This window comes from Anser anser (assembly GCF_964211835.1).
Source record: "Anser anser genome assembly, chromosome: 3".
Classification (NCBI taxonomy): domain Eukaryota; kingdom Metazoa; phylum Chordata; class Aves; order Anseriformes; family Anatidae; genus Anser; species Anser anser.
Window position 1 is genome coordinate 16234046 of NC_139722.1, and position 18496 is coordinate 16252541.

The following is an 18496-nucleotide window of genomic DNA, read 5'->3' on the forward strand; positions in this document are numbered from 1 at the left end:
AAATTACAGATTGCTATTGTATCCGGGACATCCTGGAGGTCTCTTCCAACCTAGATGATTCTCTGATCCACCTTCTACCAAAGACTGCACAGCAAAAGACAAAGCTGAATTCTCTTAAGGGACGCGGTACAAGTTCCTCCTATTCTTACACAATGCGATGAAAGGAGCCTGGAATATCCACAGTAAGCGGGCCAGTCCTCAAGGCAAGTTACTTGCGAGAAAAAGGGAAGTGTCACGAGCGCTGTGCGATCCCTTTTACCCATCCTTGCTATGCCAGGAGCCGCGGGACTGCCAGCCCACCGAGCTGCTCCCCTCCTGCACGCCCACGGGAGGAGAAGGAAGGGGGAGAAGCAGGAGCACCGGCAGCTGGGACGGCCGCGAAGAAACCCAGCAAAACGCAAAAGCTGCCCGTTTCTCTGCCGTTTCCTCAGCGAGGAGCAGCACACGCTGCCCCACCGGCACCGTGCGGGGGGAATTACCTGCGGAGCCGGCAGTCAGCCAGCCCCTGCAGGAAAACGAGAGGGGGTTAAGGAGGGGGGAAGCAAAGCTCAAAAAGCTTCTGCCCGCTCGCTCCCTGGCAGCGAAGGGGGGGGGTCGAAAATCCCCGAAATCCCCCCGACCCTAAGGAAACCGAGGGGATGAAGCGCGGGGCCGCCCCGTTACCTGCCGAAATCCACCTTCCCGGCGGGGTGCGCCTCGTAGAAGTCCATGGGGCCCGCTCACAGCCCCCAGCCGGGCATTGGGAAGGGTGTGTGAGGGACGGGGGGGGAGGGGGGGGCGCACACACCACACGCGGCGGAGCCCGCTCCCGGCAGCGCGGCCCCGCCGGCCGCCGCCCGGCATTTAAGGAGGAGGGGGGCGGCGGCTTGGGCAGGCTGGGCGGGACGGCCGCAGGGGTGTCCCCCCCCCCTCATCCCCTCACACACACACACACCCCACACACCCGGGGGCTCCCTTCCGCCATTTCGCGCCGCCCCGCCTCAGGTCGCTGCCCTAAGATGGAGGGGGGGGGGGGCGCCCCCTGAGGGGCTTCTCCCCCTCCCCCCCCGCCCCACAGGGACTTCCAGCACTCACTTGTCGTAGTCCTGGGTCATGTCTGGAGGAGGCAGCGGGCGGCAGAACTGGCCCGGCGGGTCGGGACGGGACGGGACGGGAGGGCGCGGGGGCGAGCGGAGGGAGCAGCGCGCAGCCCGCCGCACCGACGGGTTTTGTCGGCTTTTCTCGCCCGCTCAGGTGGCGCCGCCGGCCGCAGGTGGACGGGCGCCGCGCGGGGCCTCCCATTGGCCGCCGAGGGCGGCGGGGAGGAGCCGGCGGCTCCCCATTGGGCGGCGGGGAGGGAGGGGGCGGGACCGCGGAGATGGTGCGGAGGGGACGGGCGGCGGCGGCGGCGGCCGCGCTGAGAGGAGGGGGAGGGATGGGCGCAAAGACGCGGGGTGGCCCGTCTTCACCCTGACGGGGCTGCTCGTGAGGTTTAAAAAGAAAAAAAAAAAGTTCCCGAGGTAAAAAAAAAAAAAAAAAAAAAAAAAAAAAGTCTGTTCCTGAGATTCCTGAGGTAAAAAAAAAAAAAGGCGCTTCCTGAAGTAAAAAGTCAGTTCCCGGGGAAAATAAATAAATAAAAAGCCGTTCCTGAGGTAAAAAAATGCCGTTCCTGAGGTAAAAAGTCCGTTCCGGAGGAAAATAAATAAATAAAAAGCCGTTCCTGAGGTTAAAAATGCCGTTCCCGAGGAAAAAAATAAATAAAAAGCTGTTCTTGAGTTAAAAAAAGGCCGTTCCTGAAGTAAAAAGTCCCTTCCCGAGGAAAATAAATAAACAAAAAGCCGTTCTTGAAGTAAAAAGTCCCTTCCCGAGGAAAATAAATAAACAAAAAGCCGTTCCTGAGGTAAAAAGTCCGTTCCCGAGGTAAATAAATAAATAAAAAGCCGTTCTTGAGATAAAGTCTGTTCCCGAGGTAAATAAATAAATAAATAAATAAATAAATAAAAAGGCCGTTCCCGAGGAAAATAAATAAATAAAAAGCTGTTCCTGAGGTAAAAAAAAAAAAAAAAAGTCCGTTCCCGAGGAAAATAAATAAATAAAAAACCGTTCCTGAGCTAGATAATAAAAAGCCGTTCTTGAGGTAAAAAGGGCCGTTCCTGAGGTAAAAATTAATAAATAAATAAATAAAAAGCCGTTCCTGAGGTAAAAAAAAGTTCGTTCCTGAGGAAAATAGATAAATAAATAAGCCGTTCTTGAGGTTTTAAGGGCCGTTCCTGAGGTAAATAAATAAATAAAAAGGCCGTTCCTGAGGTAAAAAGCGCCTTTCCCCCGCGCTGCCCCCCGGCGGCTCGACCCCACCGCCCCCCTCGGGGCCAGGTTTCCCTCCTCCCTCCCGCCCCGCTCCCCCCGCGACTTTCCGCACTAAAACCCCTTTTTCAGGAAAAGTCCTTAAAGACGGAACAATTCGCTACTGCCCCGGTACGGTGGACCCCAAGGACGCCGCAGCCCTCGAGCTGGGCGCAGGGGTGGAGGGAAGGGGCGGCTGAGGACGGAGTTAACGCTGCTGAAGCCTCGGGGTGACAGCGGGGCGACCCTACGGGTACATGGGTACGTCCAGCGGGGGCACACCGACATAAATCGGCAAATCTTGAGTTTCTCCTTGAGAAATAAGGGTGGGAGGCTGCCTGTTGAAGTAACAAGCTGAATCAAACCCCATGCAGCAGCCACGCTATCTATCACATGCCAAGATGCTTCAGATAACTACTGTAATTTAAAAGCGTGTATACTAATAAGAGGTCTCTCTTCTAGGTCAAAATCTCTTCCCTATTTGTACAGGACATACTCCAATGCAAAATTACAGAAGGACAATTCAAGCAGCCAACCGAGGGAAATATGAAACTAAAGGGAACAAACTTTCACTAAGGGTCTAATTCTGGAAGTTGCTTAATATCCTCCGACTGGATTACAACTAGCGTTCTAGAAACAAAATGCTTTGTTTGGATCTGCAAACATTGCCAATAGGATGGCAAAAGATAAATATTGCTATCTGGGTAGGATCTCGCTCTACAAAGTGAAATGAACTGACTTGAATTGTTCTTCATGACATGCAATAAAAGCTATTCTGTATTTTTAAACCGTTTTAAAATCTAGTTCTAGATTACGCAGAAGATGTAATTTCTTACCTGCTTGCACTTATGAAAAAGTGCTATCATCAATTAAGATGTCAGGAAATCACATTTTTCCAAACAAGTAAAACTTGCTTTGTTTCCAACATAAATTACGCAACCAGCTCAGAATTAGAAGTATTGGAAAGGGCTGCTAACTTTCTCAGCTGTTATTTGCCCATAACGCTCTCTGTTCTTAGAGCTCGGGGATGTGCACGCGCGATCACTGCTTTTTGGCACACGTGCACACTTTTCATTAACACCAAAATACGGTCCTACCCTGTAGCTCTCAGTGACCCAGATGCAGTGTGCCTTGAAGTTCAGTCACCTGCTTACATTGCACCCCAATTGCTGAAATCTTAGTAATATGCCGTGCTTGGCATTTCCACTTAACTAAAGTTTGCCGAGGCTTTATTCCAAACAAATCAAAGCTGGTGCCTCTGCAAAAGAGTCTGCTTTTCTTAACAGCCTGATTCACGGATGAAAATTTAGTTATCGACATGGCAATCACTTCCACATTCAGGAGACAATGATACAAACACCGGATTGTGACACCACTGACTAATCTGCCGGTCACAATCTAGACTCTGTAACACCACTGGTAGGTGTATTTCTGTGATGTCACTAACCCGATTGCATCATCACTGGATAAAATCAGGCAAGAAGCACAAAGGGATTGAGGAGGGCTTTGGTTTGGGCACGAAGCCATCCCAACCTGATGTGGCAGCACTCTGGCAGGACTTCCCTTGCCTTGTGCTGACTGGCGTTCGCTCCAACTGCTTCCCTCACTCAGCCCTTTCACCTCCGTGTCACTGCTCTCCTCCACCTCTTATGCCCTCCCCTTTACCTTTTCCTCTTCCTCAGTCCTGCCTTCAGCGCTCTCCTTCCCTTCCTCATGCATTCATTTCCTGTTAAGTGAATTCCCACTCAAAACACATAAAGAACCCCACAGAACCCACACACCATTTGCAACCATCCGGCTGAGCGCTGTCTCAGCGTGCTCATCCGTTTCCCTATTGTCTTTTGACATCACTCTTGAGAGAAATCGGGAGTTATTCTGGACGAGGATCACCCACTGTTATGACTTACCTAACCAATAAGGCTCTATAAGTTCGTACGTGATAATTATCATCTTCGTGCACCGGCCATTCATTCACACCTGTGTAACAAACAAGTTGCATCAAATTTGTAACAGTATTTTTGATTTCGCAAAACACAGCAGGCAGTCAAGACAAGATGCTTTCTACTTCATCCAAACCCCTGAGACGCTGGAGCCAAGCTGCAGATCTGGCTGTAAGAAGCACCAAATCTTCTATACTTCACTGCACGGCCCACCAGGCAAGCTCTTCTTTTCTGCATTAGGCCATATGGTCACCGACGATACAGCTGGAAAAGTAAGCCCACAGCTAACCACTGACCCCCGCAGAAATAACCTGAAGGAGTCAAAGGGATGAAAAGAAAGAGAAAAGCCCAGGCAGAAGTTCATGAACTCACCAGGAAGTGAGGTCAAGCAGGCGCAAACGAAAGGAAGAGGCAAACAAGTGGACAAGGAAAAGGAAGGTGGAAATGCCTTGTAGGAAAAAGATGGGGAAAAAGGAGTAAAGAAATAAATGAAAGCTCAATGCATGAAATACAGAAGAGGAAAGTGTTGGCTTTTCAGTCATATCCCTATATGCAATCTTTCCAGCATTCCTTAAAAATCTCATTTTCCCTTTGATTCTGTATTTAGCCTTAAAAATAACATAGAAACTGTTCGCAGAAAGCAGACCGTTCAGGGCCAGGAGATGCAGCTCCACTCTGACATGCCTACCACATAAATGAGCCAAATTTGCAGAAGCCTACATACAAAAAGAAGTCAACCTGAAGTCTAGAATTTTATATCGACAATAAAACCTTTGGCTAGCCAGTCTTACTGAACGTCTCTCATCCCTATAAAGCACTTCCTTTGGATTTAACTCCTTTGTACATATACCCTACTATACGGGGTGAGAGTGATGTAGCAAGAGGACAGCGTGTGCAGCTCGTTGCCTGCATACTGTTCTCTGCCTAATCCGCTTTGCTCCACAGCACAGCCAGCACTCAGCTGCCCAGCCAGGAGCTACAAACGGCACGGAGCTCAGAGACGAGCCTCCCTTCAGTCAACAAAATGTTTTGTCACGGTCTTGTGCCGAAGTAGCACACCTCACTGCGCTGATGAGCGTCCCTCGCAGCCTAACAGAGCGGGTTGCCCGCGGCTGGGAGAGGGCCGGTCACCAGCGCTGCCTCCAGGGACCGTGCTCCGAGTCCTGCTGAGAAGCACAGGAACCAGCCCGGGCGCAGGCTTCGTGGAGCTTGCCTCTTCACCGGGAACTCGCTCACCACCTCGGCAGCCTCACACGCCAGCCTCGGCTGCTGTGCCACTGCGATATAGTTTTGGATGAGCAAAGCCACTGCTAGGACAACAAGGAGGTCTTGGATCAGATACAGAATGCTTCTCCAGTACAGAGCAGCCACGTGAGACTGTCAGAGGAGTTGGCTTGTATTTTCTTTTAAAACCGCCTGGGTTACTGCCAGATGCAGGCTGTAGATGCTGGCGAGCGGGGAGGAGCGTTCTGGCTCTCGAAACGCCGCCACTAGCAGTTGTACGAGGGCAGCTATAACCTCACGTGAGGACACCAGCATTCGTCATCCCGTGTTCTGCCAGTCCTTACTCAGTCTCTCGTTCAGCGCACGCAGCGCTGAGGAAAGCTTTCATCTCTGCCAGTTCCCACATCTTGGCATTCCCTTCGTGCTCTCCCTCGTGTAATCTGGCCAGGAGCAAAGGAGCTTCACACGCAAGGAGCAATGAGACCAATGACCGCGGAGGAGATGCTGGAAAGCGAGCATTGTGCTTTTAGGGTGGACAAAGCACCGAGGCACTCTACTTTGGCCAACCTGCATGCTATCATGCTCAGCCAGGAAATTTACGACCATATGTACTGGGAAACCCATTTGGTTTTGGATCAAAATCTTGAACAAAGCTATCCTGAGTCTTCTGTGCCTCTGAAGCAGCATGTGTCAACCTGACACAGGGAAGGGATGGATTAGCCACGGGGCAGACAGCTATCCAGGGACTTTACATTTTTAAGACTTTCCCAGAAGGCTCGTGGGTCCCAGCCCTTTTGCTCCCAGCTGGCCCTGCAAAAACATCCTCTTGACAACTTTCCATAAACACCCTAAAATGACTTTTCAGGACCATCAGCAAATCTTGGTCATCCACAAAGGGAGAAAAGCCAGCATTAAGCATTCAGAAGACACTTCTGAGCTTCCCAGGAAGTTATGAGAAGCCAGTTTTCACTGCGTTGCCTGCAACGCTGCACGAAGCTTTCCCAAATCTCCTTAACACCATTGTTTCAGGGGACGTCCAAATAATAGCCTAGGAAAGACGTAATTACAGTGAGGCCTATACAACACACTACTGACAATATATTGAACTAGCATTGCTTACAGGCGTGTAACCTTGCTGATTCTCATTTCTCTTGTTAAATCAGGCTCAGAGCCCTCGCTCTATGCAAGTGGTTAAGGAGAAAGCCAAACACCTCTCCTTCATGCCTGGAAAATTATAAAAAATTTGAAAAGAAAAAATGTATGTGGCAGACTAAGTTGATATTGAGAATGCAAACACACCAAGGCAGTGAAAAGACAGTAAAATTCCAATTCTGTTGGAGACTAACTTTCAAAGAAAATTAGACGCCTGTCATATTTCTCCAAGGAATCAATAGGAAGGTTGCATTATTGAAGAAAATTCATAAAGTAAGGTTACATTTGTACGCTTGATAGAAAAAACAGCATGTTAAAGTATAATACGCAAACTGGGAAAAAAATAAATTCACTTTAGAAGGCACATCAAGGTCTCAGAATAACTGATATGCTGTTGTCTAAGTTAGTAATTATTCAGCTATTCAAAATCTTCTCAATACATATTTAAAATTTCAATCTAAAAAAGCACTTCGTTTTAACCTTGCTTGGAGACTTGAATTTCCCCCGGGAGAAGTACAAAAAGGCCCGTATCAGAAAGCTGAGCTTTCCTTGGCCGTTTTCAGCAAACAGTTACCGGAAGGAGCTGCAAGGTGAAAGCAGATAGAAGAGGTGGTGGGAACTGCTGGGCTGCGGCAGACACCCTGCCCTTCAGCCGTCTGCTCAACCAGCACAGCTCCGCCTCGGGCTCATATTAACTGGACTCCAAGCAGTTGTCCCCGGAGAGCTCGGCTACACTCCGCTGAAGATAAGGCACTCTCGTGGTGGCTCCTCAGCTTCTTAAACATCACTACTCAAGCGTAAGTGCCGATTGATTAAGCTGGATTGAACTACCATTAAGTATTTCAGAGGCACACCCTTTTCTCTTAAATCTGCCTCTTCACCTATGTGTCCAGAAGGCACATGATGATTAATTGCAAGCTTTATTCCAGTTTATTAAAGTACAACTTTAATTTATTCTAACATCCAAGGGAGCTTTGTTACATTTGTAACAATGTAACAATGAGTACGGTATTTTTAATTTATGAAGCTGAGATTTTACTACTACAGTAGTTTTAAAAGAAAGGTGTACCTATAATTAAGAAGTGCACAAGTCTTTCAAATGAAGACTTCTGAATTAAATTAAGCCTTTATGTATATAAAGTGTCTTTTAGATAGGTAATTCAGAACTTTAGCAAATACTATACTATAAACGAATGGAATACTTTCAGGAGTTTGAGGAAACGCTGTTAATACACGTTGTTAATGCTTTCACATTTCCGTCAATTTTTAACTGACGCAAATAGACCCAGAACAAGAACAAACGATAATTTTTCTAAATATTTACAAACTTCAGTAATTCGCTCAGGTGAGGTTAAGTATAATAAATAACAGCTAATTTTAAAATAAAAACATGAGATCTGATTCAAATTGGTACATTCTGACTCCATTAGTGTAATTATCAGTTCAAGAGACGTCCAAAGTCTTGAGGTAGCTAGCACAACATGGCAATACGCTCTGAACTCTATCACTTAGGAAATATTTAACACAAACTACAGGTAACAACTCAGCCTGTACTCTTTCCCCCACCAAACACGGGTTAGCTTCGTGTTGCTAAAAGCATACTTTCTCATCTGCACGTCACAGTCACTTTATGGGACCACGGCTCTAAATCCGTTCTACAAGAACTGCCTAAAATGTCTAAAGAAGTAAAAACTTTCACCTAAATGGTATCTTTTCTGTCACCTCTAATCAGGACACCATGCTCTACTCTACTGAGCCAGTGAAGCTTTCGTGGCTTGCCAGCATTTCCAAATAACTCTTACAACTTACTTTTAATAGCCTGCCCGCCCTCCCTTCCACACATTCCTGTCTGCTCTACCTGTGCTTGAAATACTGCTTTATCGCTTTGCTTCAGGTGGGTAGGGCAGCACGTCTCCTCTCCTATCATTCATTCATTCACCTGCTCCCCAATTCTTAGACAACAGTTTCACAGATTGAACTGCAACAAATTTGAAACCCTTCCATCACACTTAAGCTACTCACTGAGCTGATTACCTTCTCGGATTACATCTCACTGAAGCCCAAGCCTTGCTCAGGAAGGAAGCTATTACTAAAATAAAACAAAATTTTAAAAAAGTCTGCAGACAGCATTTTTCTTGTCCACGATACCGCCTGGGATCAGCTGGTGATTTTGTGATTGATCAAGTATATTTGGCAACTTTGGTACTTTGTGCTGACAGATGGAGTTACGGAATTTTGTTTCGTTCAACTGAAGGCAGCATTATTCAGCTGTGTATCTACCCAGCATATCTCTGTTCAACATATGTATATGTTATGGTGTCTTTAATGTAGTCGTAGCACCCAACTTCATTTACACATTGTCTGGGATAGTTGGAAAACACAGTGCATAAATAAGATTGAGCATGAGAAACGGGTAGAATGGCTGAGGCGCAAGCTGCTGCATTATAAAGTGATCAGAAGAAATGAAGTGCGGCTCAAAAGAGAGTAGCATTGCAAAAGAAGAATGACGGGAGGACCTGGCAGCTACTGCTGTACAAGAAAAAGGATGGGGAGTTCCAGGCATAAAAGCAGCTGCAAAAGCTGTGAAGCCTGGAGTGGAACACGGACCCAAAAGGCGTTAGCTTGAATGAGAGGCTCAGGCACAGCAAGAGACTGGGAGATACTCAGGATGCAAAGAAATGTTGAAAGCAGTGCCAGAATTGCTGCAGAACAGACCATTTAGGAACAAAGACTAAACAACTCACTGCAGTGAAAACATCAACCACCCGCTCCTTTTATTTGTTAACACGCTATTTCAAAACAAAGTAAACATTACTTCCTAGAAATATATTTGCTGTCATACAAGTCGGTAAAAAAAAAAAGAGTAGCATTTTAATTGCAAAATCTTACAATGCAATTAGATGCCAACGTGCTGTCCAGTACACTTGAAGCATGTAAAATTATGTGGAAAAAATGGCAATTTCATAGCTTCCTGTTGGCTCTGTTGCAAAGTGAGGAAATAAATCCTGGTAAACAGTTTCCTTGGTAACTCTCCCAGTTGGAAACCAGTGACTGACTTACATTACCGTTGAAGTGACACTACAGCCGCAGTGCAGTGGCAGAGCTCAGCACTACGACCTTAACAGGTTTCTATGCAGGAAACAGGAACATCAGTAGTGTAGATGTGATACCCCGGTTCGGGATCAAACCAATTCACACAGCTTTAATACTATTATATTTAGGTCTCTTTACTTCCTTAAGCCTGTGTTGTATTTTGGCTTTTTAGAGAGTTTTTTATTAAAAAGTTTGTGTTCTATCACACACACCTCTTCATGGATATAAGAGGGCTGTATCCTCAGAAGAAAGGAGAATAGCCTTAGCACAAAATGGTAACTCTGGGGAAAGTCCACTTCTTTGTAGTGAGCCAGATGACCACACAATCTGAAAAGAAAGAAAGGAAATATATCAAATTCTACTTAGAGGAAAATTCCAACATCTTATCAACTGCCTAAGTCACAATTCTTGTCTACAATGTCAGTTCTGTCCAGAAGAAACTTAGAGGACTGGCCCAAGATATGTCAGAGATGGTACAGAAGCATTAAGAAGTAAAAACATGCATAGCTTCTTGCCCTATGAATTAGGATCATCCCGCACCAGACAAGAAATGCGTTTTTTGCCTTTCAGCATGACGTTGAACCAGTGCTCTTTTTACCAGCATTCAGCACATGTAGCAAAGTGTGAACTGGGCTACCTCAACCTAGTTTTAAAACTGCCAAGACCATCCAGTGCAGAAACCCCAAGCTCTTTTTTTCTCTTCCCATTTGCACCGATCTCCCTACGGTCCCCTCTCCTCTTGCTGCCACTATGCCATGCAACGGTAACCCATCCAGTTCTTGTCCGCTGCCTTTGTGTGCTAAAAAATGGAATACCCGCCTAAAAACATGAGAGGAAAGCTAAGCTCACGTCACTGGAGTAATATAGGAAGCACTGGAGCATAACATTGGCCGTGTTGACAAAAAGTAATTAGTGCTATAGCAGCCTTCTGCTTAATTATTTTGTAGCCGTTGTGGCAACAATTTTAAGGGAAATGAGGAGTTTCACTGCTGAAGTGTGTAATGAAAACAGCAGACTGGACTTGCTAGTAAGAAGCACCAAACACACCCAACCAAAGATGACGGAGGACGCACAGCGTAGATAGTTCAATTGCATCACTATTGCTTGGTTCAGCAATTTAGGCTGGAAAAATAACCTGTTAAGCCCAGATTTGCTTTTATTAAGAACAGAGAGTTTAAAGTAGCATAAAATCCAGCTGCTTCAATTAAAAAAACCCAACACTTTATATTCACACGAGGATTCAGGTGCTATTAGCTGTATAAATCCTATGCAGCCTCCGGTTTACTACGTGTTGCCCTGGGACGTGGAGAAGCAGAGTTTAAATTTCCCCTCTGTCTGATTCAGAGCAGCGGTCTTAAATATTCACCAGAACAAGGACTGGAACCTGTCTGTCCCAATTTTTATGGGCAAGCGTGCTAATTACTAGACTATAGAGTCATTTGCTCGCTCCCTCTGGCCCAAAAAAATATTTACATTTTACCTCAAACTGGAGGAACAGATAGACCCGTCCTGGAGTACCATGAAAGTCACACTTCGGGGAACAAAGTCTTTGTTTAAATCCTCCCGAAGCTTGGCAGATTGGAAATCTGAAACCAGGTCTCTCTCACCGTGGGTCCCATGGTCTGCCCGACAGATTCTGTCCTCATGCTGCCCAAAAGCTGCCAGCGACCTCTTACAAAAGCTGGTTTTAAACTTTTCATTTCAGCAGTGTCAGAAGGAACCAGCTGGCTCCACAACCCCACCCAAAGCTTTGCTAAGTTCAAGCGTCACTTATAAGTGGTGTTGGTTGAACCAAATCTGCATTTTTTGGCTAATATAAATTTAAACATTTTGTGACACCCTCGTCTTAACCCCAAGTTTCAGCACTTACAATTCTTGAGGGCAATTCAGTTGTCAGAGCTCATTTTCTAATGGGGGTGGAGGGGAATGATGCTGTATGTTCTTAGGCAAAACGTGCCTGAGAATCCATCAATACTGTAAAGCACCTGCTCCACTAACTGGAGTTACACTTTTCACAAGAGTCCCTAAAGACAACAGACATGCACACACACACTTTTGCTCCATTTTGTGTTCTTTCTGTGCTATTTACACTAAGAGCACCTCTAAAGAGCTAAAAAATTTCCAAGGGATTTTAAATTTAGATGTAATAAGGGAAAAGCCTATCTATCTTTCTCAACGCTTCTCACACGTAATACTTTATCATATATCATCTCAAAATAGTCATATACCCAATTACTTTAGAATTCAGCTTAAAAAATAAACCTCTAAAATATAAGAAAATGAAAAGAACATTTTACCAATCAGTTTACCGCCCTCAGCTTTGCCCATGCTGGAATCACACTTTAGTCCTACAGCTAAAGCATTCCAGCAGTCCCAGTCAGACCACGCTGATTTTTAGAGAATTCGTATCTTTGTTTTTCGTTCTCTTATACATACACACACTTGCATAGGATAAAACCCCATATCTGAGGGAGTAGATGTTATTTTCCAAAGTTAACTAAGTGTCAGGTGTATAATTAACTACTTGCATTGCAAATGATATAATGGGAAATTTAACCGGTAAGAATTTAAATTCAAATCTTGCTTTATGAAAGCTATGACAGTTTGCCATTAACATTTTAATACATTACATATGAAAATGCAGGCTTAAAAACAGACTTTGCATGAAAAGATTATTCACGCAAACATACACCGAAATATCCACTCATTCCGTGTGTATATAAGATTTACGCAAATTTGTGGTAAAAAGGATTATTACCTCTCCTCCCTTAAAAAAAAAAAGGCCCCCCAAAAAAGCTTCTTATTCATACAAAAGAATGAATCCATACAACCAAAGCTCTTGTAATATAACACTGTGTTTACATTATTCCAACCCATTTCTGTCACGGTGGATATGTGAAAGGCAATGTGAAAAGGAAAATAAAGATAAGCAAATAAATCCGCTAAAAGAAAAGACGGCATACAGGTAAAAGCCAGTTATTTTCAAGGGGAATATTTAATGTTTTAAAAATCAGAAATGTATCGCTAAGATTTTGTAGGGCCTATTGCTCTCTTTAGCATGACATTTAGAAGTGTATATCAGATAAAGATTTAAGATGTTCAACACACATTCAACAACACACAAATGAAAACTCATTTCACATTAATGTACCCAACCTCCTTTCCAAAAAAAAAAACCAAAAACACACAAAACCCCACATTGCACACATGAGAAATTCAGGAGAATCCATCTGCAAAGTTCTTTTTTCTTCTTCCCCAGTGATATCCACCATACAGTGGTCTTCTGGATTAGGATTTCATGGTATGACCAATGGCAGAACCAAAATCTGGCACACAAACCAGAAGCCTTATCTACAACACCAAGGGAGCTCAGGAGAAGCATTATTTTAGATATTTCCTGCTCCTTGGAGTAATGCTATGAACTCCTGCATTCTCTTGGCAGGTCCTTTGCTCTCTGTCACTGGCCTGCCCTGGCTCTCTGCCTGTACCCACCAAGTAGAGTCGTCCCCCCCCAAGTTTTTGCAGAATTTTACACAAGTGGAAGGTATTAAAGGACGAGTGAGAAGTGTGACACAAACCAGGCAGACAGTGAAATATTCATATAACCTTGCACAAGGCTGGCTAAACTGGGCTATAAAGGACCTAAAGAGCAAGGAGAATTAAAGTAAATGACTATACTAACAAATAGCATCATTGTTCTGATATACCCTTAGTTGAACAAATAAATAAATAAATTCCCTTTAATTTGTGAAGTCAGGATTTGGGGACAGTTCTCTAGTAAAGACGGACATTAAACATTTTTAATAATAAGCACAAGACGTTTCCTTTTCCCAGATTTCTTACTTTACTTTTCCAATCTGCTTGCAAAAACAGCTTAGAGGAAGTAGTGATCGAGTCCTCTTCATTCCCAGTCATTTTATTTTTAGGTATATTTTGAAGGCATTAACTAGCTATTTATTTGAACTCTGAGTGCTAATTTTAACATGAAGTTTTTATTAAGACCACCAAAGAAAAAAAAAAAGGCAAGAGAGTGATTTAGAAACACTATTTTCCATGCTTTTTGGGGCTCAGAGGAGAGAGGAATGGAAGCTTTCCCATTCTCTTAAGAGCGGTGGTGCAATAGTTTCTAAAATACTACAAAGACGGAAGCGTGGTGAATATTTCTATCTAGCTGCTACTCTTGCCATGTGACTCTACTTGTTGATTTTGTCTCATCTCCTCTCTTCTCAAAAGCTCGCTTTGATCACTCTTCATATTACAATGTCTACTCTCAATCCAAGACTAACCCTTCCGCACACACCCCTTTCTACAAATGATTTTAAATATATGTGAAGACATAGTTGTATACACACCCCATATTCGTCATTTGGAAAGAAAAAAATATAGATATATGTATATACACACATGGTACTTTCCTGTCAGGAGATTTTTCCAAAAGGTATTTAAGGAAAATTTGAATACTTACTTTTCAGGACATAGTCTAGTTGTGCACAGCCAATAGTCAGGGTTGATGGTTGTAAGTAAACCGTTTTTTTCTTGCAAAATTCCCTTCAGGCTATGCCCATGAAAACAAGTTCCATCTGTGTTTTCTTCAGACCAACTTAACTGAAAACTTGAAGGATTTGGCCTTTCAGCAGGTCGCACTGAACCAGACAGCTTGCCAAACTGATTTTGCAAGTTCACAACCATCTCTGTACAAATAGAAACAAACAAGGGAAAAAAAAAAGCAAAAGTATTAAGTGTTGGAGTACCCTTTAGAGGCGATTTAAAAAGGAATAAAATAGGGGTATTTGTACCTTTTTTTTTTTTAATTTTATTTTAAACCTCTACAAGGAATACTGAGAAAGCTTAGGGCTCTATTGTTCTTTCCTCCATTGCATTTAAAATTCAACTCTGCCATATGCTTTAGAAAAAGGTTTTGAAAGACGATTCGAAATGTCGTGTTCTTCATACCTAATGATAATAGTATGAGGGTCTTCCAAAAGCATTCCCCAGGTAAAGCCAGTAAAATCCATTTGATACTGCTGATACTATTACTCTTACAAAACACATATGCCAGGATGCCTTTCACTGTATTTACCTGGTCATATGCTATCACTTGGACTGGATAAGATTTATTGAATAGCTTCTTGTGTACCAGAATTAAGGAAACCTGGCTTCATACACATATGGATTTAAGGTTACACTTTTCATAGTGTAGATTTCAACTGGAAATAAAATAAATAATAATAAAAAAGACACACCACCTTTCTCCACTACTTGTGAAATACTCAGAAAAAAATCTAATATATGGTGTAAGAAAAAAAAAAATCACATCAAAATGTTTCTTCCTCTTAGTGAGAGCATTTTATGGGGTCTCTCTCTTCTCCCTACCTACCCTTTCAGAAGCCCACAGGAACAACTTTGAAATTTCTAAACCCCGTCAAATGCACGTGAGAATGACAAACTTTCATACTTTACTGAGGCTGATGGACAGAGGAAAAGATGTTTTGATGATAGATCAGCACACACAACATGACCAAACAACCCTTTGTTTCCCTAGGATAACAAGCCAGCTAAAAAACACTGTTGTTGGAACTCCAGGTTCTTTTTATGATCTGTATCTGAGTAAACTCATTCGTAAATTGGAAAAAGGCAGGAAAGATATCCTAAAGTGATTCAAGGAATGGGAGGCTTATCTTGCAAGACAAAAGAAAAGCTTTCCTAAAATCAACCACCACCACCATCCACTACCAACCCCCCCGAACCCCCCCCAAAAAAAAAAGAAAAAAAAAAGAAAAAAAGAAAAGACAAAAAAAGAAAAAAAATGAACATTTTTGAAACCTATACCTGACATACAAGTATATGCTAAATGCCAGAAGGGTAAAAAACTGCTACAGGTAAAGGAAACTTTCAGAACAAGAAACATGCAATCTGTCCAGAAATAACCAGCCAAAAGTACAAAATGTTTAACACCAGCAGAAGGACAGTTCTAGAGCACTCTCTGCATAGGTATTTAGGTATTCATCATCTCTGCTATTTAACATTGTTTTACGATGAATCTTGCCCAGTCAAAATAGCACTATGGGAGAGTCTGCCTGCAGTAGTCAGTGGTAAAGCTCAGTAATCCATGTAGCTCAAAGAGAAACAGAACCAGATGGGGAATCCAGAGTGGCACAGAAATAATAAACAATGAATATTTTTTTCACTTTTTCTTACAAACACGGGAAGTACAGGGCATCTGAGGAAACTATCAACTTGGAATAAAGCTAAACATGTTTTTCCACAGAAGGTGACTCAACTGCAGGATAACCCCTACAGAATTGTGAAGCGTGAAAACATGAATAAAAACCAAATGCATTCTTGCACAGGAAGTCCAACACAAGCTATTCAAACCAAATAGGGCTATACAACGTGCTTACAAGCCCCTGAACCAGTCACTTCATGAGACTGGAAGAGCATATAAAGGGAAAAACATCACTTGGCACACTTAACGTCTCTCTCCAAATACCTGCTGCTTACTACTATTAAATGTAGAATGAGGAACTTCATGTTTTATGTAATTGAATAAAATTCTGGTTCTCCTAACCGATGACTGTGATTTTTGTTGCTTTTCTTTTGTTTGTCTGTTTTTAATAGAAAAGTAAGTCACAATAAATTCTTAGAGGTACTTCTACAACTACTAAGATAAAATGGATGGACCTTCGTTCTGACCATATACAGCTAGCCATTCAAGTAAAGTCATGTTCAGACAAAAAAGGCTCCTCGTATTTTTGTAGAAGACTGCAAAAATAACAGAGAGAGAAGATGGACAGGCAGGGTCGACCAAAGGACATACTGGGGGAAGAATATGAAGAAGTAAAGAGAAGGGCTAGAAAAGCCATGGGAGAGCAACAAAAATTGATGAAGAGCACAGTTATACAAAGGCAGCTGACAAATCAGTGTGATGAGGACACAGTACTCATTCTGAGATTACATTAAATAGGTCATTAGGAAGACTGTCAAAGGGAAGACTGGCAAAAGGAGTTTCAATTAAGCAGGAGGAAAACGTCTGATTGAAGAATTCCAGCCATGAGTTGTAAAATAGCACTACGTTAATTTTACCTGGAGATGAAAGAAAGAAGGGAAAGTATTTTAAGATGTAAATGTTATCACAGTCACGGTTGCAGATTTTCTGTGATGGGAAAACTTGGAGCACATTTCTGTGTTGATGGAAAGAGGCAGAATTTACTCACGTCTTCTCCTAAGAACTTTGGATTTCTTCTTGACCGAATAAAACAATGGCTTTTCACATCTCCACAGATACCTACAGTAAGAGAAACAGAAGTTGTTAGGAAAAAAAAGGCTTGAGCAAACATGTAAAAGAATGGCAATTTCTTAAAATACTGCTAGAGCTATTAAAATAAAAACAAAATAATCTAATGGTTAGCACCACTAAATCTAGTCCCTCCAACACATACAAAAAGCCTTTCTTTTTAGTAGATAACCAGATGCATGTAAGATTTACTGTAATCAGCTAATTGTTCAGTTGTATAAGCTACTTGTCACAAAAAGTGTGCATTTAATTAATATGTTGGATAAACTTGATGAGTGTAAATAGAAAATTAAGATAGGGATTTAATTGCTTTATTCACCCAAGCTGGCTGGATGGAAATAGGGAGCAAATTCCAAACCTTTTCAACTTCTGGAGAGGTGGGGATTTCACTTAAAACTGTCTACCTTAAAAATATTACTAGTAGTATTAAGTACTTAAAAACCTCTTACTTGGCTCTTTCTTCATCCAGTTTTTTTTGCTCCGCATCCAAGGAACATTTTATAACTTTGTACCACTTTTTGAACTCAAAATATGGACCACCTGAATAAAACATTCACATTTTAGGTTGTGAAGAAGTAAAAGAAACACGTGACACGCAGAATGTGGTCTCCATGCAGTTATGCCCTGTATCTTCCATCTGTATGCAAACCTATCCTAAACTCTATGTGCTTATAGAAAACGTACTTAAGCCAACGTCTCTGTAAGAAAGAGAAATGAGAAGCAGAAATTCAGGAAATGAACAGCATAACAAGTGTGAAGAAGTGCCTTTGCTCAAATAGTTTTCATACATTTAGCACAATTCAAACCTTTTCCCTCCTTTCTGAAGGCTAAGCCTAAATGCTACCTCCTCTCTACCAACAAACTAGATCTCCACAACACAGACTGGCCTTTGTCTGTTTGAATGTTGGTTTCAAGGAATTAATGAAACTGTAGGTCAAGCCTAGGTTTAAATAAATAATTTCCGAAGCTCAGATATAAGATTTGAAACAGTGTCATCAAGTCCCCACTGTCTATCCTATTGCTCATGAGACACTGCAAGGCAGGAAGGATAAGCTAGCCAATTTTATACACTTTATATCACCGTCCCATATTTTTAAGCACAGGATTCTCACTCACTGATATATGAACACATATTTACCAGCACATGCAAAAATATTAAGGCATAAGGCAGTCCAGCAGCACATTTATCATTGATGCTCCGAAGAGGCATAGGACTGAAGTAGATCAACAGGGTACAGTAACAATAAGCACTGCAAACAGAACTACAGTGTAGAGCACAATTAAAATATAACCATCTCTTATTACTCGTGGGTGTATTATCTGCATTGTGAATTAACCAAGCTTTGCATTTCCCCATTACCCCAGCTGCACTGCACTGATGCTTGCATCATGCTTAGCTCTTCCAGCTAGCTGTTTGAACTGTTTTGAGGGTGACTATACTGTTCTTATGATCAAACTTCTGTATGTTTTG

The 18496-nt window shown here is 42.8% G+C and overlaps 2 protein-coding genes across 6 annotated transcripts in view; both read right to left on the bottom strand.

The window, feature by feature from the left end:
- Nucleotides 1-1870, bottom strand: part of GRHL1 (grainyhead like transcription factor 1) — a 38196-nt gene extending 36326 nt beyond the window's left edge. For 2 of the 3 annotated variants that reach the window (XM_083827984.1, XM_083827982.1), the window contains exon 1: nucleotides 664-794. In XM_083827984.1, coding sequence (XP_083684110.1) covers nucleotides 664-710 — 47 coding nt within the window. In that variant the 5' untranslated portion in view covers nucleotides 711-794. Of the gene's footprint in view, nucleotides 1-663; nucleotides 795-1074 lie in introns of those variants that run through there. The other variant, XM_083827983.1, reaches the window with a different exon arrangement.
- Nucleotides 1871-4229: 2359 nt separating this feature from the next.
- TAF1B (TATA-box binding protein associated factor, RNA polymerase I subunit B) overlaps nucleotides 4230-18496 on the bottom strand; it is a 55496-nt gene continuing 41229 nt past the window's right edge. For 2 of the 3 annotated variants that reach the window (XM_083827985.1, XM_083827987.1), the window contains exons 12-15: nucleotides 17475-17565; nucleotides 16946-17016; nucleotides 14197-14422; nucleotides 9384-10058 (exon numbers count right to left, since the gene is read on the bottom strand). In XM_083827985.1, the coding sequence (XP_083684111.1) occupies nucleotides 9866-10058; nucleotides 14197-14422; nucleotides 16946-17016; nucleotides 17475-17565 (581 nt within the window). In that variant the 3' untranslated portion in view covers nucleotides 9384-9865. Of the gene's footprint in view, nucleotides 4300-9383; nucleotides 10059-14196; nucleotides 14423-16945; nucleotides 17017-17474; nucleotides 17566-18496 lie in introns of those variants that run through there. The other variant, XM_083827986.1, reaches the window with a different exon arrangement.